Raw genomic sequence first — 20272 nt, 5'->3', positions numbered from 1 at the left:
TATAGTTTAATCATATCGATGTGAATCCATTTTCGTTTGGATCCAGTGATGTGCGAGATTTTCTTAACAATCTGATAAGAGTTAGATCAATATCTCATGGTAAATCAACACTACCTATAAATACATCCCTCAAGATGCCAAGTCCAGTTTCTGCTACATTTAGTATTTTCTTGTATTTCGCCTCCAAATTACTTTATTAACTTAAGTATAAAAATGTCTCACCCTAGACATGTAGTAATCATGAGATTCAGTATCTGAAATGTGATTCAGAAAACGTCCCGTATTTACTTATATTTAGACTTCATATTAATATAAATCAATAATTATGTGACTACTAATTTAACACTGCTGATTGAAAAAAAATTGTTATTATTATTATTATTTAATTTTTACCAACACAACACCGGTGCATAAGCATCTCCAGAAGCAACAATTTGAAGATTCTACAAAAAGAGAATAAAGAAAAAAGAAGAGAATTGAGTGCTTTATTTCCGTGATTGAGATGATGTGAAGCAGACGTGCTCGTGCATTGCTATTTTATGCAATGGGCCCAACGACAGCAACAGATTGGGCCCATTTAGCACGTGGAGTATGTTGTTAACTAAACAAAACTTTAGTCCACCGGCCCAGCACCACCGGCCATTCTTATCTCCCACACGGCTGTCGCTTGTGACTCACGACCCGAGACAACACACAGAGTGAGAGCGATGGTGCAGCCGGGTTTGGGCGTGCGTGAGTGTGAAGTGAGAACTCAATTTTTCAAAATTACTTTGAAATAATTAAATTATTTAACAAATATTTGTTAATATTTCCATGTGAAAAAGCACCCCGAAAATGTTCGGTATGTTATTGTTATTTGAATAGGCCTAAAGTATATACATAAAAAAAAAGATAATACGAAATATTTTTCGATCTAAAAGTCGTTTCAAATATAAAATTTAAGCGTCGTTATTCACTTGTGACATTTCAAATTAATCATGTCCTAATTAGTAAAATAGTAAAGTAGTGTTTCTAGCTCCAATTCCAAGATCAGGTCATGACTCATGAGTTGTCAAACTGATTTACTCTCTACAATCAAGATAGAATTAGCAAATTCGAACATATTAAAAACGAGACAGGAATTTGAGTATTGAAATTTTTTTAAAACACTTCACAAACTAAAATATTACATTTAAAAAAATATTAAAATTATCAAAATATTGTGAATAGTCAATTCATCGTTATAATTTATGTTTTCTTTTTGATTTTATTTTTATATGAGGAGACATTTTATCTTGTTATTTTGTTTATCATTTGCATCTTCAACTCCTCTTCCCCTTTTAGTATCATTAATAATATAATTCATCTTATAACTTGTTTATAGGAATGACTATATATTACAAAATTCATCCTTAAATTCAAAATCACTATATCTAAATATGACTAAGATTATTGAGATTATCAAACTGGTCGTACTAACAGGAAAAATTATAACAAAAATTAAATTTGGTCGAGTCCAATCAATTTTATAATAAGCATAATACAATATTTTGTAATTAATGTACAGTTAAAAAAATATATCATATTTATTTTATTATTAATGTGATTCTAGCAATTTGATGGGAGTAAAATATTTGAGGATTAACAGTTACATATCACCGAAAAAATAGAAAAACCAAACAAATGATATGCTGAAGTAGTACTGTATTACCCACTGGGTTGGTCCATAAAAATTGTAGAGCACCCTGGGTGCACGCCTCCACCGTACCCCCACATACCGAAGATCAGTCAGCGTACGAGTACGACTGTACCATCACCCGCACTCCACTGCATGGTTCACTCTTCAACTTCATTTTCCTCTCCCTGTCCGAACTTTCATCTATCGGTCCAGATTGCGCCGCGCACTCACATGGCAGTTGGCCGACTAGGATTTTCATGACAAAGGGGTTGGCCTACTATTAATGCCTGCCCTACTTTTGTACCATATACGAAGTGTCTATACAAAGAAAATGGGAGTATTTATTCAACTTAAATTATTATTTAACAGTATATATTTAAACTGAAAATAAAAAGTACTAAGAAAAGTGAGAAAATAGAGAAAAAGTTAGAAGCATTTTTTTTTTTAAAAAAAAGATATTTATAGAAAACTACAATGGACGTATTGACCGCAAATCAGACTATATGGCATTATTTTTTATAATGAAGTCATGCGTTTGTCCCAAGTCCTCGTCTGGAAAACTGATAATGTAAGTAAATGGCCAGAGATGGCACATGAGAAGTATTGGTGGCTTATAATATTTTATTTTTTAGTGATACATATGAAACCATGACGGATAATTGATTGAGTCACAAGTTATATCAAAATGTAATTTTAATAGTGAAATTGTTATAAATCTTTAGAAAATATATAACGTAAAATATCTAATAAATGAATCTGACTATTTTATCAAATGGTGATTACTTGTTGGAAATAAAAGAAGAACTAATATTTGAACCGGTAAATACAAGACTTGGAAAGTGTAAAAGTGGGTACTCAGAACGTGTAACACAAACTTAGATAAATACGAGGTAGGAATGAAACCCAACAGCAAAGCAAAACATGAGACGAGAGTGAGTCCCGAGTCCCAACTGCATCAGCAATGTATGTGTTGGTGCCTACTGATGATAGTATTATTGATTACACCGAACAGATTGTTCCCCCACCCATCATCCGCTTATCCCTTTCTGCTTATAAGCAGCGGCAAAGCTAAAAGTCATAAGTACTCCCCAAGTAGCTGAACTAACCACTCCCAACTCTCACACTTCTCTCTCTCTCTCTCTTGCACAAAGAAAAGAAAGAAAGAAAGAAAGAAAGCAAACACGGGGTTTTATACTTCTCTCTCACCTGCAGAAACGTATATACAGATTAGTTTTATGTGTATACTTGTGTATGTATACGCCAATGGCTGAAGGAAGAAATCTCTGGAACTTGGTATCAAAGTAAAGAATTTTCTGGGAGAAACTTTGAGGTTTTAGGGTTATTTGAGGTTTTCTTGTCAGCTCAGCTTGGTTGTGTGTTTGATTATTTATTATCCCCTTTGGATCAAGAATGGGAGCTTTTTCCTTGCTTTGTTGATGCCGTGCTTTATATGCATTCTGCGAGTATTTGTTGCCGCTCATTAGTGGAGGAGTTATCCTTTGTTTTACTGTATTTTTATGTAGACTAAGTGATCTCTGTTGTAGAATTAGTGTCGTAGTTGTATTGATTGATTTGAACAGTGAAATTTTTAGCTCATTCAACAATTAGTTGGGGAGAAAAAGGGATGAAATTGTAGAAACTGTGTTACAGGGGAAATGACTGGTCCTAGGAGGAAAGGAATTCGTTTTAGTAGGTTATATTCATTTTCTTGTTTTAAATCTTCTTTTAGAGATGAACACGGTCAAATTGGACAGAAGGGTTATTCGAGGGTCGTGTACTGTAATGACCCTGATAATCCGGAGCAGCTTGTGCTTAGGTATCGCAGTAATTACGTTTCGACTACCAAGTACAACGCGTTTAATTTTATTCCCAAATCGTTGTTCGAGCAGTTTAGGAGGGTTGCAAATATATATTTTCTTGTGGTAGCTTGTGTTTCGTTTAGTCCATTGGCACCGTACACTGCTTCTAGCATTCTTGCACCTTTGATTGTGGTGATTGGAGCAACAATGGCCAAGGAAGCGGTCGAAGATTGGAGGCGTAGGAAACAGGTTTTTGTATTAAATTGCTTTCTTGAGTTCTTTCAGCACATTGTTGCCTATGGTCTTGTTTATTTCTTGGCCATTCTTTCTGTTTGATAATTATTTTTTATTGCACATTTGTTATTCGGATTGCTGTATGTTTTAGGAATGCATTGTGTATAAGAAGAAGGACTTCAAACATCAAGAAGCATAACAAGTTGTATCATAGTTATTTTCTTCCAACATATGCATATTGTTTAGACATAGAAGTTCTTGGAACTTTCCTTTCCGTGTTTCGTGTTTTCTGATGGAAATTGCCTGGCATTGGTTGCTGCGTAATTTTTCCCTGCTTATAGATTTAACTCAATCCAGGTACTGGATTCTGATTAAGAAAATCTTTTCAGGATATAGAGGCGAACAATCGGAAGGTTCAATTTTATGATAGAAATCATAATTTTCAAGATACCAGATGGAAGAAATTAAGAGTGGGCGATCTTGTAAAAGTTTACAAGGATGAATATTTTCCTGCAGATCTGCTTCTTCTTTCATCAAGCTATGAGGATGGGATTTGTTATGTCGAAACTACAAATCTAGATGGAGAAACTAATCTAAAGGTGAAGCATGCTTTAGATGTCACGTCCTCTCTGCAGGAGGAAAATTCCTTTCAGCAATTTAAGGCCGTCATCAAGTGCGAGGACCCGAATGAGGATCTTTACACGTTCGTAGGGACTCTTTACTACGACGGTCAGCAGTATCCCCTTTCTCTTCAACAGCTTCTCTTAAGAGATTCTAAATTGCGAAACACCGAGTATGTGTACGGTGTGGTTGTTTTCACTGGTCATGAAACTAAAGTCATGCAGAATGCTACGGATCCACCTTCTAAGAGGAGTAAGATTGAGAGAAAGATGGATAAAATAATATATCTTCTCTTTAGTATGTTAATCTTGGTATCTTTTATCGGGTCTTTCTTTTTTGGAATCACCACCAAGAACGACATTGTTGACGGAAAGTTAAAGAGGTGGTATCTCCGTCCAGACCATACGACTGTGTTTTACGACCCGAAAAGATCGGCACTGGCCGCGTTTTTTCATTTCTTGACTGGTCTTATGTTGTATGGATATCTTATACCTATATCCCTTTATGTATCCATCGAGATAGTAAAAGTTCTACAAAGTATCTTCATTAATCAAGATCAGGATATGTATTATGAGGAAATGGATAAGCCAGCACATGCAAGGACTTCCAATTTGAACGAGGAGCTTGGTCAGGTGGATACTATTCTTTCTGATAAAACTGGTACTTTGACATGCAACTCCATGGATTTCGTCAAATGCTCAATAGCTGGAGTGGCTTATGGCCGTGGTATGACAGAAGTTGAGAGAGCATTAGCAAAGAGAAAAGGGGATGCGAGTGATTCTGGAATTACTTCGTCTGATATACAAATGTCTAGTGATGACTCTGTGGCCTCAGGGAAATCAATTAAAGGTTTCAACTTCAGTGATGAGCGTATTATGAATGGTCAATGGGTAAATGAACCTCATGCTGATATGATTCAGAAGTTCTTTAGAGTACTAGCTCTCTGCCATACAGCCATTCCTGAGGTCAATCAAGTAACAGGTGAAATCACATATGAAGCTGAGTCACCTGATGAAGCTGCGTTTGTCATTGCTGCAAGGGAGCTTGGCTTTGAATTCTTTGAAAGAACACAAACTAGCATCTCTTTGCATGAACTAGATCATATGAGTGGCAGGAAAATTGACAGGTGCAGTCTCTTTGAATCTTCATGTATTATTTGTTTGGGAAATTCTCTCATTGTAAAAAAGTGAAGCAGATATTTTCTTTGCCTTAAATGTGTGTGATGTAACTTTTCCAGATCATATACACTATTGCATATCTTGGAGTTCAGTAGTGCTCGGAAAAGAATGTCCGTGATTGTGAAGAATGCTGAAAACCAGTTGCTGCTACTTTGCAAGGGTGCAGACAGGTTTCACTCTCCAAGGACACTGATATGCTAGAAATGTCTTGTTTATCACTGAGATATGATATGAGTCTTTACAATCTCTCTTTGCTTGTACATTGTGTATTTTCATGCAGTGTAATGTTTGAAAGGCTTTCAGAGGACGTGCCAGATTTTGTTTCTGCAACCATGGATCATATAAAAAGATACGCTGAAGCTGGTTTACGAACTTTAGTAGTTGCATACCGTGAGCTTAATGAAGAAGAGTTTAAGTCATGGGAAGAGGAGTTTCTGGAGGCCCAGACATCCGTCAGTGCTGATAGAGATGCTTTGGTGGATGCTGCTGCTGATAAGATCGAACGGGATTTAATTCTCCTAGGTGCTACAGCTGTCGAGGACAAACTGCAAAAAGGGGTCAATCTAAAAGCGGCACTTTGTAGTCTTTGCATCTCTTTTAGAATGATGTAAATGCTCATTTCTCGACTGTCTCCACTATTGATCATTTCTAGTATGTACTCTACAGGTTCCTGAATGCATTGACAAGCTTGCAAATGCTGGAATCAAAGTCTGGGTTATTACTGGTGACAAGATGGAGACAGCAATAAATATTGGGTAAGAGAAACTGCCTTGGTTACTGCTCCCAGCTGCAATTTTCCGTTCTACACCATAATATGACAATGTAGTGAATCATTATAATATCATATTTTCTGTAGGTATGCTTGTAGCTTACTGAGAGAGGACATGCAGCAAATTGTTATTACTTTAGACTCTCCAGAAATTAATGATCTTGAAAAGAAAGGAGACAAGGAGGCTGTTGCGAAGGTAAGTGTTCAGTATATCTCCATGATTATCAATTTTGAAATTTGAAGTTAAACGTTTTAATGGGTCTGGCCGTGTCAGGCTTCAAGTGCGAGCATTACAAATCAAATCAAAGAAGGAAAACGTCAACTGAGCTCCTCTGAGGGAAGCTCTGTTTCATTTGGCTTGATAATCGATGGCAAGTCATTGTCCTTTGCTCTGGGCAAGAATCTGGAGAATTCATTCTTGGATCTTGCAATTAATTGTGCGTCTGTTATATGCTGTCGGTCCACACCTAAACAGAAAGCTTTGGTACGTGTTATCCTTATGTAGACTTTACAGACTTTATTTCTTCTGTTCTTGTTAAGTTTTGACAATTATTAGAAGCAAATTAATGCAATGGCACTGCTGAAGATATTCAGGTTACAAGATTGGTTAAAAAAGGTACGGGCAGGACAACACTGGCAATTGGTGATGGGGCAAATGATGTAGGCATGCTTCAAGAAGCTGATATTGGGGTTGGCATCAGTGGTGTCGAGGGCATGCAGGTGAATCATGCACTTCTGTTTTAAGTCAATATATATTTTTTTTAATGTGCAAAATTTGGATATTAATCAATTAGGGATGTTCTGAATCTTTTTTTTATTTAGGCTGCAATGTCGAGTGATTTTGCCATTGCACAGTTCCGGTTTCTAGAACGCCTTTTGTTGGTTCATGGCCACTGGTGCTACAGACGAATAGCTTTGATGGTATTGTCTAATGCGTTTGCCTCTTAATTCAAGTGCATCTTAATATCTGGTGCGACTGAAATAAAACTGGAGCATAATCATTTTATCAGTTGATGGTTTTGCTGTCATGCTATGAATGCAGATATGCTATTTCTTTTACAAGAACATTGCATTTGGGTTCACTCTGTTCTGGTTTGAGACTCATGCTTCCTTCTCCGGCCAACCTGCTTATAATGACTGGTACATGTCATTCTACAACGTGTTCTTTACTTCACTTCCCGTCATTGCTCTTGGAGTTTTCGATCAAGACGTTTCCGCACGGCTTTGTTTGAAGGTAAAACTCTTTATTTACCCATTTCACCACAAGAAACTTGCTACATCCTGCCTCAAATCAAATAATGGAGAAAATGATTCAATTTTGTCATCTTTTTACAGTATCCCATGTTATATCTAGAGGGAGTCCACGACATTCTCTTCAGTTGGCCACGCATTCTCGGTTGGATGTTAAACGGGATTCTAAGTTCCATGATCATCTTCTTCTTCACAACCAGCTCAGTAATACACCAAGCCTTCCGTCAGGACGGCCAAGTGCTCGATTTCGAAGTTCTCGGGGTAATGATGTATACTTGCGTCGTGTGGACAGTGAACTGCCAAATGGCAATATCCATAAATTACTTTACTTGGATCCAGCACTTCTTCATCTGGGGTAGCATTGCCTTCTGGTATGCATTTTTAGTGATGTATGGCGCCATTTCTCCTATAATATCCACGACGGCGTACCAGGTCCTCGTAGAAGCCTGCGGTCCGAGTCCTTTCTATTGGCTGGCAACACTTCTTATCGTCGTGACGACTCTGTTGCCATATTTCATGTACAGGGCTTTTCAAATAGAGTTCAATCCCATGATCCACGACGTTATTCAAAGACGAAGGCTGCAAAGCTCGGAGGAGGAAGAAGCTTCCGTGGAGTTGTTCTTCCAACATAAGGAAAAAATAGCTAGTGTAAAGGAGAAATTGAGAGAGCAGGAGACATTGCTAAGTAAATAGTAAAGCGTAATGTTTGTGTGTGTACGTAGACTGAGTGTTTTGAGGAATTTGGTGGGGTTCAAAGTGGTGAAGCCCACGCACAGTAAAAAACTGATAATATTGCAGATTCTCTGTACAGAAAAAAGGGGTCATTTGTTTATGATATTCTTTCCCAGCTTTATTCAGCAATAATAGACTGTCACCTTCCTTAGAAATTAATAAGCATCTTCGATAAAGTACCTTGCCTCTATCAGTCGTCTAAAACTCTCTTCTGTTATGTTTATCATCAGGAAAACCAATTGTTCTATGTATAATCATTAGGGGTAATGGGGAAAAAAACATTAAGTGAGAATTTAAGTGCTCATAGAAGACCATCTACCCACAAATCAAGAATTAAAATGGTGCGATTTATCTGTTGAAATGACGGACCAATACTTTCTAGAAATAAATAATTTTATTTGAAAATCACACACATATAATATTAGGTAGGAGGTGGATTAGTGTCCAAGGATTGTGTTTGTATTTGTATTTGTATTTGTATCCTCCTTTTCTTCTTTAAACTCTAAAAAAGCAAAAAATATTTAATTATATAATATTTTATAGATTTTTTATTTATTTCATTGCAAGTCAAACAAATTATCAATAATTATAACTCGTAATTTAAAAAAAAAAAAAAAGAAAAGAAAGAAAGGGTTTAGGAATTGTAAGTAGGTAGGCTAGGCATGTTTCTGCTTTCGTCTGCCCGATGTTGACACCCCCGTCTTTTCCTCTTTGTAGTAGTTAGAGTATCTCTGTTACTTTTTTTTTAAAAAAATAAAAAAATTAAGTGATAATTATATTTATACCCTTATCTGTATTGTTTGCATAATTATATAATAACCTATGACAACAAAAACACAATGATAATTTGGGTAATGTTGTTGCCATTTGGGGGTGTATGTTTTATTTTTTTAAAAAAAAGGGGTGATTTGAGTAAATTAGTAAATGAAATTAATATTTTTGGTGGGTGTATATGTAATTTTTTAAAAAATAAGGGTGATTTATATAAATAGAATATAGATCAAATAGTGTAGATGTAATTACCAATATAAATATACTAGATAAAAAAAGAATGAGAGTGGTGAATTGAGACTGAATTAACAATGATAACAAACAGTTGTGATATCACAATCAGGATAGAATAAGAGATTTGATAGAAAAATTAATAACTAATTATGGGGAAGAAGCTTTAAAATCATATATAATATATATGAATAGATACATGTAACTTTCATTATAGCATTTGTGTAGAGTCAGTGATGAGTGTGATGTTGCAGCTCTTGTTAATCTAATTCCCTTTCCTTTCATATTGACCTTTGTGTATCTATTAAATTTGAGATTAGCCTTCTAGAATCTCTACCCTATTTTCAAATCTTCATTCAACTTCTTTTCTAGAAAATATATTTTAATTTTTTTTACATTTGTTTTCTTAAAAAAATATTTGTTACTATAGTTTAATATTTATAATACATATTTTATAAATATTAAATTATGATATCAATTCTATAAATATATATCTACATATATGTTTGTAATCAACATGGTGGCGCACCTACTCATATTTGAATTCAAAACCTCTTATAGGAAATCGTAAATCCACACTATGGGGTTGTACACTTTCTTTGTCGAATTTCTCAACTGGTGGGTGACAAACTGTATTCCTAATTCCGTTAAGTGCACCTCTCGTAATTCTAGTATTCCTTAAAATAGGGACTATATATTTATGTGTGTCTACTATCATTATTATTTTCAGATATTTGGGAAGCACACTAAATAAAACCAAAAACATACATAGCATAAGCATAGCTTGCTCTGGAATCGGGAATAATTTGGTTAGGCTGCTGAGAGAGAGAGAGAGAGAGGTGTTAATTCACGTTATTAGGAATTTATTATTATCGCTCCAAATTGCCCAATTCTTCCTCAAAGGCGGCGGCTTTAGCATAGCCGTGGCCAATTGGATTATTAAGCCTATTTTTGTCTATACTATATATATATATAATATTATTTTCACTCATAATTAATCGATTACTTATATATATATTAATTTTTTAAATAACCAAAAATATCATTTATGTATTTTCAATTACCCGTACTCAAATTCTTCTTCTCATTTATATTATTTATCAACACTAATATGAAAATTTCACCCACACCAAATTCTTTTTATGTCCGTAATATCTCTAAATTAATTTTATTATATTTAATATGATTCCTTGATTTATATATTATATTTTTTATAATATATTTTAAAGCATAAATAATTATTCATTATAAAAGTTAATTTTTTATTTTTTTGCCGAGCACTCTAATTTAATTTCTTTTTTTTCTACTTATTACAAACACTTACTACTATATTTATTTTTATTTTGGATTTAAGATTTTTCGAAAAAGTAGAGTAGCTAGTCTTTACCAACAAAAGGTGTATTGTATGAGAAACACGTTTATCGTGTCTTGCCTGCATTTAAACATTTCAAACCTACTAATCAACATTTACTACTATCCTCTATTTGATCTCATACCTACACAATTAAATAAAACCCTACACTTCTTATTCCCCTGCGTCACATTCTGTCCATTCAACAAAAAAAAAAAACAATATATATTATAGTTTTTTCTAATATTACTTCAAATTGAAATTAGAAATAAAAATAGATTAAATACAATTTATCTCCCCGTGTTAGGAAAAATGAACAAAAAAATTCTAAGTGAAAAAACTAATAAATTATATTCCTGTATTTTTAAAAAAATGAAGCAAGTTAATAATCTTTAATGGTTCGGATAGTTTTTTTGCATAATTTTTAAAAACATAAGAGGATAATTTATTATTTATATAATTTTTTTTATTCATTTCTCGTATCATTTATCATAGGACGGAGACTAAATACATTTAATCCGAATAAAAATTAAGGAAGAGTATCAAAATTGAGTGGGATATAGTGTTGTGGGGCAAGTAAAACGAATAGATTATATATTAAGATTAATATTAGAATAATAAGGTAAACGGGTTTAGTTGGTGGCTCTCACAATCAACTCAACAGGTTAAGTGTGAGATAATTGGCAAGGAATGGATTATCCAACTCCCAAGTGGCGTAGCCGCGGGCCCTGTCACTCGTTCTGGAAACGCACGTGTATACCGCCGCCTCAGCCGTGTGCCCCAAGCCAACACTCCTCTTTCTTTTTTCTTTTTCTTTTTTTTTCCAAAATATTCTTTAAAATAAAATTGGTTTTATGATGTTGACTTAGTTCTATGATTTAGGACCATTTTAAATTTAATTCTATGTTTTATAGAATTTTTTAAAATTTTTTTCTTCAATACAAAATGTTGTGAAAAAAGTTTCTCTCACTAATAGACATTTAATATCGATTATTTTTCAATAAAATAAAATTTTATACTCATATTAATGATCTAAAATTTTACATAATAATAATAATAATATGTCATTTATTACAGTATGGTAATGCATAAAAAAAGATGAGTCATAAAAGTAATAATAAGATATGATTACTTTTTGAAGAACTATTCCTAAAAGGGCAAAAGGTGAAATATATACAAGTAATGAGATGGAAGGAGTGGATATGTAAGTAAGATAGATTTTTATTATAGGAAGTTTCCAACTAACAATACTTCCAAATATATTAATTTCAAATTTATTGTAGATTCCAATTTCCTTTCACCACAGTCCAAAACCCGCGTATTTAAGATACGGCTCAAGTGAGTCATCTCACCCTCACCCGTCTCCTTTACTCTGTTCTTTGTCTCTTCCTAGCATCTACATTCAACCATATATATATATATATACGCATTATTCACGGAAAGAGCAACGCCTTTGAGATCTGTACAATGGAAAATAGCCCAGAAGAAGTGTATGTTTGCCCTAGTTTTAGCAGCTATTCCTCCGACAGATTAGCGGAAATCGCTGTAAAAGTGGCGGAGGAGAACTCAAGTGACAACGCCGACGAAGATTTTGAGTTCGCTTTGGTGCGGCAAGAGAGGGAAGTTTTAGCCGAGGAGTTCTTCTACGACGGCCAAATGGGTCCCATTTTCCCGGTATTCAACCGTGATCTTCTGCAAAATAATGACGGCGGATTCAGTAGGAGCAGCGAGAACGAGCGAGTGGAATCGAGTATTGCGGTTCCGTTGAGTCAGCTTTTTATTGAGGACCGGGAGGATCACGAGCCTGATAATCCTTCGTCGTGCTCGTCATCTGAAGCCGATGAGATGGAGAATGTTCCTGCTGGTACGTACTGCGTTTGGCGGCCGAAAGCGGCCGAACAGCCGTCTCCAAGCCGATGTAAGAAGAGTAAGTCCACTGGATCTGGGTCCAAGCGGTGGAAGATCCGGGATTTGCTCAGGCGGAGCAATAGTGACGGGAAGGACAGTTTTGTCTTTTTGACTCCAAAAAACCGGGAAGAAAAATCCTCAACCGAAACTCCCAAAAAGGCCAAGGGAAAGGGTAAAGGCGGCGGCTCCACCTCCTCAGGTGCGCCAGGATCGCCTTCGCCGCACGAAGCCTTGTATGTACGTAACAGAGCGATGAAGGAAGGGGATAAGAAGAAATCGTATCTACCCTACAGGCGAGACCTCGTAGGGTTTTTCGTTAATGTCAATGGCCTGGGTAAAAGCTTCCCGCATTTCTAGAACTGAAGTCTGGAATCTGGATTTGTGTTATAACACTCTCCTCTCCATAAATTGGTATACAGTGGGAGTTGTATTTTATAAATTATTATTACATTATTATGCATATAATTCTAATTCTAATTATGTAATATTTCTACCTAATATCAATGTATATATGCATTATTTTACAACTTTTCTGAGGACTCCCAAGTTAAAATATTTCAATCATGTGAATTATTGGATAATTGTAGGTAAAATTAGATGTTCAAATCTTTGAATTATTTCTTAATCATTACTTAGAATATCAGACTCAGTTCTAGCTAGATGCTTTTCTACCTTCCAAATCTTTTAATTCAAACACAACTTTCCCTCACTTGTATTCCGGGAGATACAAACAAAAGGGTGATAATAACAATAACAACAACTACCGCCGATATAGGCTTCTGTAAATAAATAAAAGAGTTGAGATTTAAGAGGCTATTTGTTGGGTCTTCCTCGAAGTCGTCAGTGTGGAATTGTAATTTCAAGCTTTAAAAGCAACAAACAATTGGTGTGCAGGCAGTCATTAATATTGGCGGTATGGGAGTGTGGGTGGGTTGTGGAGTGGTGAGATGGTGAGACTACAACTTTATTCAATTCAATGACATTATGACAGAAAGCGAGGCACTCGGTAACAAGTGTCCGCCCCAAGTTAAAAGTCCGGTCTACAGACGCACAATTATACAGATGGGCCGAATGAGTTGGTGGTAAAGAGCAACAAGGGTGTTGTTATGATGAACTTCATTTTCCGTGGGAAAATTATTTAGGTGGGTTGATGCCTGCTGCTGATGGTGATGCTGATGCTTCACCTTTTGTGGAATATATGTACTCACACACGCAATTTCATTGTTATGATATATACATTTGACTAGTTTTAATTATCGCAAAGTTGAGGATGCATCATACTTGGTGATGTTTGATATGATTCTTTATTTATCTATTGAACTCATAATATTTGCTAACTACCTCAAAAATATAATGGTGGTGACCGGGCCTTTTTCTTTTTTCTTTTGGCATGAAAAACGGGATTCCTCTAGAAAAATAGGAATTTTAATTTAACATTCTGTGTTAGAGAAAAACAAGCTGTTAGTGTACAAAATATTAGTATATTTTAGTTTTTACATATAAAAGGTGTTGAACTCAAAATTTTTAGTAGGAGATTTCGAGTCTATCCTTAAAGGACCACTTATGTTTTAGATAATAATATTATTAGACTCAAAATCAATAGTTTTCTTTTACAAATTTATATGAACAATATCCGACTCAATGCTGTAATTTTTCATTCTTTTAGCAAGGTTAAAATACCAAGTCATCTGAAAACATTTTGTAAAAGAGATATTGTCCTAACCTAAGTTAGAGAAAATAGTAACTGCATTTATTTAATATGATGTGAAGTCTTCAAAACAATTAGTATAAGTGGCTTAAATATGGAATTGGAGTATTAATTAGGAGTTGTAATGGGCGGAATAGTGAGCGTACAAGACAAGCAACGTTGAGAACGTGGATGCCTAACTTCATTCTCACCCATTATTAAGCAAATTGCTGCCTGTTTTCTCGTCTGGTTTATAAATTCATGTCGCCGGATTTGTAAATTGACAACCCAGCGCTGCACTTTATGTCCGCCCTGTTTCCCTCCCAAAATTCGAAATTCCATGACCCAAAACAACTAATTGGGAGTTTAATTTGTTCATTACTCAAAATACTTTTGCATTCCAAATAATATCATTATTAAATAGGTTATTCATAAATAATTTGTTTGACTCATAATAAATAAATTGAAAGTACATATAAATTTTTATTTAAATTTTTTTTGTTAATATATCAACAAATTTGATAAATTTTAATTAACAAGTTGATCTATTTGTTCGATAAAACAAAAACAAATATTAAGGGTACTTAATATAATTATCTGGTGAAGTTGAGGTCCCAAAACCTCTAAGGTCAGGAGTTCGAACACCCACTATATGCGTGAGATATTATACTGTATAGTAGATGTCGTTTACTGTAATAGTGGTGGTATTTAGAATAGACTTATTTGATATTATTGATCATAGTATGACTGTTATGATTATTTTTGTTAGATATTGATATTTGATAAGAATTATTGCAATTGAGTTATTTCAATTAATAGTAGTTTATTATTTTTATTTATAAAAAAAAAGAAAAATTCATTACCACTCGTATGGCTGTAGCCCAATACAATTACATTACGTTGTAAATTGGAACTCTAATCAATCTGAGTGTGAGGATTTATTTATTTTTATTTAAGAGAGGCAGAAAGATTTTTTGGGTAGTGATGTGGCAATAAATCCAAATAAAGTAAACAAAATCCATGTGGGAAGAAAAGAAATATCTGTTGGGTTGTCACGTGGACTTTCCCCCGCTCTGTGGCGCCTCTTCCTCATTTATCCCATCACTCACCACTCACCTTCGCCATCCTTCTTCATTTCTTTCCTCACAATCTTCCCTTTCCCCATCTACGCTCGGATCCCACTCCCTACAATTATACAAATACCTATACCAACGCTTCTAATACGTATCTTTTCAGCTGCGTGTGTGTTTGCTTGTTGATAAAACTTGTTGATTCTTTGATTTGAGAGAGATTTCTGGATCAGAGCTCACTGTTCTCAAAATGTGCTCTCTGCAGTTCTCGAATTGCAGAGGCTTTAACCAGTCAGCATTCCCTTCCAGCTTCTCTTCGATCGAGAAGAAGCTGCGGAAGAGCAGAGTTGTGATTCATTCCTCCTTTTGGGGCGGATGCTTGGATTTAAACGATGGGAACGCGAAAGAGATGAAGCAGCGGTCAAGTGGAGGGAATTCTAGGGTTTATGCCATGTCCTCCACCGAATTCAAGATGAATTTGAATGAGTATATGGTGACGCTGGATAAACCACTCGGCATCCGTTTCGCTCTCTCGCTTGATGGAAAAGTTTTCGTGCATGCGCTTCAGAAAGGGGTATTTTGTCCGAATTTTCTATTTAATTCTCGCTTTGAAATACTTTTAATATATTTCTTATAAATTAATAATACGTAATACCTTTTGATGCTGTGTGAAACTTGACTAATTTTCTAAGTGTATTAGTTAAACTGTTAATTTATAAAGAAACAATGACTGTACTGAGGTAGTAAAAACTGTTCGATTATTTTGTGCTTTATTGGTGGTCGAATGGAGTATTCTTTTTGTTGTTTAAAGGATTCTGATATTGTTAAGTTGGTGGTAATTATCATCCAATTAATGTGAAAAAGTGACAATGTAGGGTAATGCTGAGAAATCCAGAATAATTATGGTGGGTGATACTTTGAAGAAGGCGAGTGAATCATCTGGTGCGAGGCTTATTGAGATTAAGGACTTCGGTGATACAGAGTATGAACACATATTTTTGTTTGGCTGGACATAAAAAAATTAGAAAGGATACTAGACATGTGAATAATACTCTTCTTATATGCAGAAATTCTGCTGCCGTGGAAAGATTTTTGTGTTCCAAGAATAATTCATCCTACATATCTATTTACTTTATTTGTTACAATTATATGCAGGAGTCTTACAAAAGAGAAATCGGGTTCTTGCAGCCTTGTACTTGAGAGACCCTTCTCCCCTTTTCCCATCCATCAACTCTATCTTATGAATGATCTTGATATTTTATTTAATCGAGGTCGTGTTCCTATTACCACTTGGAACAAAAATATTTGTGCATCAAATTTGCGGGCATCCAGTGAGAGCAGTGGAAACTCTGGGTTTGCTGTATTTTCCCCAAAGTTTTTAACTTCCCAAGGGTGGAAGTATTTGAATGATCAGAACATGAACAACCAACCACAAACAGTTAAGAACACCCCTGCTCTACCATTTAGTCCTCTCGTAGCCATTTTCACAGAGGAAGTGTCTGAAGATGCTGAATGGGCACATGGGAGCTTCCCACTGGAAGAGTATGTGAAGGCATTGGAGCGTTCAAAGGGGGAGCTCTATTATAATCATTCTCTTGGTATGCGCTATAGTAAGGTGTGCTTTTGGGCTAATTCAAACATCTGTTTGTGTTTCCAATCTATCCGTCTTTAAGAGTTCTATGATAATTCATTTCCTAATCGGTGTTTTTTTCATGGATTCTGGAGAAATGTGCAACTTCTTCCTACTGATGTGTCTACTTACTTCTGATAGATCACGGAGCAAATTTATGTTGGGTCATGTATTCAAACAGAAGAAGATGTGGAGACCTTATCTACCACTGCGGTAGGTGCTATCATGTCTTTATCTTATTTCCTGCGGCTTGGTTTTGAAACTTTTAGTCCTATCAACAAAGTTCCTTCAGACTTCTGACATGTTCCCCACCACCATCATCAGAATGTTTTGGCTAATTTTCTTTCAACAAATATTATCTCCACGTATCAAGCAATGGGAAAAGTACTACTGAGTTTTTCTTTTATTTCTGTGGCATCGTCCTTCAGAGATTCTTTTATATGTGATTCGTCCTTGTTTACATGCTTACCTACCATACCTGTATCAGGGAGTCACAGCTGTGCTGAATTTTCAGAGTACCGTTGAAGCTGCGAATTGGGGAATTGATTCAAATTTAATCAATGAGTCATGCCAAAAGTTTAACATCCTTATGATTAATTATCCAATAAGGTAATTGCAGTTTTGCTTTAATCAGTACAAAATAGTGTTGCCTTTCTCCACTTGCTGTTTAAATATTTCTTCCTACAACTCATTGAGTTGTGTCAGTAAGCAAGTAACTCAATCAATAACTATTGGTTAGAGGATATTCATTTTCTTTATGTTTACTAGATACTGAAATAATTTCCCCAATGCTGGCTGTGATTTTCTAGAATGTTTTATTTATCTTTTTCATTTCAGGGATGCAGATTCTTTTGACATGAGAAAGAAACTGCCATTCTGTGTGGGTCTTTTGCTACGTTTGCTTAAGAAGAATTATCGTGTTTATGTTACTTGCACAAATGGGTTTGATCGGTCACCTGCTTGTGTAATTGCATACCTCCACTGGATGACAGATACTTCCCTTCATGCAGCTTACAATTTCGTTACTGGGTTGCATTCATGCAGACCTGATAGGTATTCTACCTCATATGGTCAAACTGTTATATACACCTTTCTCCTAACAGGTCAAACCATCAAAGCACAATTTGTGGATGGGTGCTCTACTAGTAAGGATGTTAAACAAAAAAAATGGAGAATCTCCATGCAGCCTATACTTGGTACCTAACTTTGTAGCATGCATTAAATAAAGACTTTAAATGCAGACCAGCAATTGCGTGGGCAACATGGGATCTCATAGCCATGGTTGAAAGTGGCAGACATGATGGACCTTCAACCCATGCAGTGACCTTTGTCTGGAATGGACATGAGGTGAGAAGATTTTTGCTAACACTCTAAGAACAGAGCTGTTTTATTTGGAATTTATGAACTGGCAATGCACTCATACGCCAATATATCATCTTATCCATGAAGTATAGGTCATCAGTCCTACTCTTCTTATTTTTGAAATGTCTACGGGTTTCAGGGAGAAGATGTATGTCTGGTAGGAGATTTTACTGGAAACTGGAAAGAACCAATCAAGGCAGTCCATAAGGGTGGCCCAAGATATGAAGTTGAAGTTAGACTTCCCCAGGGGAAGTAAGTATACCTAATTCTGTTATTCAGAATCCTTATCTGAGGGTCTGAACTTGTTGGTAGACGTTGGAGATTGTTGTTTGCTTGCAAATATTTGGTTAAGCCTTACATATCCACTTTCTTGAACTCTAAAAGAGGACCAAATATGTTTATTCCCAGAGCATCAATGAATATCTTTTATTCTTGTCATGAGAAGATTTGAGTTGTCATTTGTAGCCCAAAAGCTTTTAAAGTGGCAAATATATTAATGATTCTTTCAAAACAAAACTGTAACTTCTTTTTGGGGACCATTCTTAACTCTGGATCCATTGTTTTATTATTGTAATCTTTACTTGTGAACCTCTGTTAAAGTTATATTACTTATATATTTGAGTAGAGTTTTGTAATCTGGAAGAGTATTTGTTCGTGGCAGGTACTACTACAAATACATAACCAATGGGGATTGGAGGCATTCAACAGCTTCACCGATTGAAAGGGATGACAGAGGGAATATAAACAATGTGATTGTCATTGGCGACACGGCCAGCGTGAAACCTTCTGTTCAACAACAAAAGAAGGTATGATACGCATAAAGGATGCTGTGAAAGAGTGTAAAGATAAACCATAAATCTAGACCATGACTGATAATTCATAATTATTATCTGACGGAAATAAAAGTTATCCCACTTCGGAACTCTTCTTGGATATGCTAATGGTTTATTGGTATCCAAATTGATAGTGATTCGGAAATAACAAATTTAATTGGTTTTGTATTATTCTGTCATGAATGCTGATGGTACTTGAACTCTGCTATGTATTAGGATGCAAACATTGTGAAGGTCATCGAGAGGCCATTGACTGAAAATGAGCGCTTTATGTTGGCAAAAGCAGCTCGATGTGTTGCTTTCTCTGTCTGTCCAATAAGGCTGGCTCCCAAGTGATAGTCCTTTGCAACATCTGGGAATGGTTCAAGGGTAGTTTATCATCAACCGACTTCATTATTTTCCAGGTCTACCTTTCAGACATCCTTCTATTACAAGGATCCACATATATAGCACAGTGGCTCTAGGTTAGCTTTTGAAGAGAAAGAATGAGCTGACCTGTTTGATGCAACTGAAAAAAACAGCTTTGCTGCAGAATTTTCTCTAGTCCATGTATTCTTATAGTTCCACGAAATTCATCCACTTCAATAGCAAAAAACTACTTCTATTTGAAGTATCAGACCAAGAGAATTTATGTTCTATATATAAATAACACTTGCAAATCACTACTGCTGAGATTATTGCCATAACAAAAATGCAATATATCTTTTTCTTTTTTCAAGTTCCTTCCGGTTGACATAGGTTGGTTGATACAGCAAATTGTGATACACCAAATGCTGTGAGACTTGTACTCTATGTTTGGACCTCAGATTTCAGTTAATATGAAAACGAAAAGGGAGAAAACTTATCAAACAATATGAAGCTCTTAAATGTGGATTAATTCTGTTGCACCTACTTTCCATATTGTACGGTGCAGATTTCGACTCAAGCAAATTTGTTTAATGTGTGGTTTCCAATGGTTAGTCTATAAACTATACTTCTCCAACATTCGTCTTAATGTAGTCGACTTGTCTCTTAGCGTACGCAACTAGTAGTGTAGCTACTGTCGTATGCAAACTAACAATAAAAGCCATCGGATGGCGCCATAAAAATATAAAAGAGTCTGTGCATTTCCTAAACTTGGGTCACTTAGTCCTGGGACTGGGGACAGTTTGGTAACTTTGGGTTGTCATCAACTTGTATCATGCACAA

The 20272-nt window shown here is 35.4% G+C and overlaps 3 protein-coding genes across 3 annotated transcripts; all 3 read left to right on the top strand.

Annotated features, from left to right (window-relative positions):
- Positions 1 to 2562: 2562 nt before the first annotated feature.
- Positions 2563 to 8344, top strand: LOC105177127 (ATPase E1-E2 type family protein / haloacid dehalogenase-like hydrolase family protein). The gene is made up of 11 exons (XM_011100168.3): positions 2563 to 3705; positions 4080 to 5437; positions 5549 to 5659; positions 5770 to 6046; positions 6156 to 6244; positions 6346 to 6454; positions 6533 to 6742; positions 6853 to 6978; positions 7081 to 7179; positions 7301 to 7492; positions 7594 to 8344. Exons 1-11 carry the CDS (start codon positions 3313 to 3315, stop codon positions 8200 to 8202), a joined length of 3573 nt encoding a protein of 1190 aa, XP_011098470.1. The 5' UTR covers positions 2563 to 3312; the 3' UTR covers positions 8203 to 8344.
- A 3596-nt stretch (positions 8345 to 11940) lies between these two features.
- Positions 11941 to 13029, top strand: LOC105177128 (uncharacterized). Its single transcript, XM_011100169.3, has one exon. It carries the CDS (start codon positions 12062 to 12064, stop codon positions 12857 to 12859), a length of 798 nt encoding a protein of 265 aa, XP_011098471.1. The 5' UTR covers positions 11941 to 12061; the 3' UTR covers positions 12860 to 13029.
- Positions 13030 to 15371: 2342 nt separating this feature from the next.
- Positions 15372 to 19746, top strand: LOC105177129 (phosphoglucan phosphatase LSF1, chloroplastic). The gene is made up of 10 exons (XM_011100170.3): positions 15372 to 15833; positions 16135 to 16241; positions 16415 to 16874; positions 17031 to 17102; positions 17377 to 17498; positions 17727 to 17942; positions 18131 to 18236; positions 18391 to 18503; positions 18913 to 19057; positions 19301 to 19746. The coding sequence occupies exons 1-10, from the start codon at positions 15510 to 15512 to the stop codon at positions 19418 to 19420; spliced, it is 1785 nt and encodes a 594-aa protein (XP_011098472.1). The 5' UTR covers positions 15372 to 15509; the 3' UTR covers positions 19421 to 19746.
- The last annotated feature ends 526 nt before the right edge of the window (positions 19747 to 20272 follow it).

The sequence above is a fragment of the Sesamum indicum genome, linkage group LG9 (genome assembly GCF_026168435.1).
Source record: "Sesamum indicum cultivar Baizhima isolate 11 linkage group LG9, ASM2616843v1, whole genome shotgun sequence".
Classification (NCBI taxonomy): Eukaryota; Viridiplantae; Streptophyta; class Magnoliopsida; order Lamiales; family Pedaliaceae; genus Sesamum; species Sesamum indicum.
This window is presented reverse-complemented; position numbering and strand designations above follow the sequence as displayed.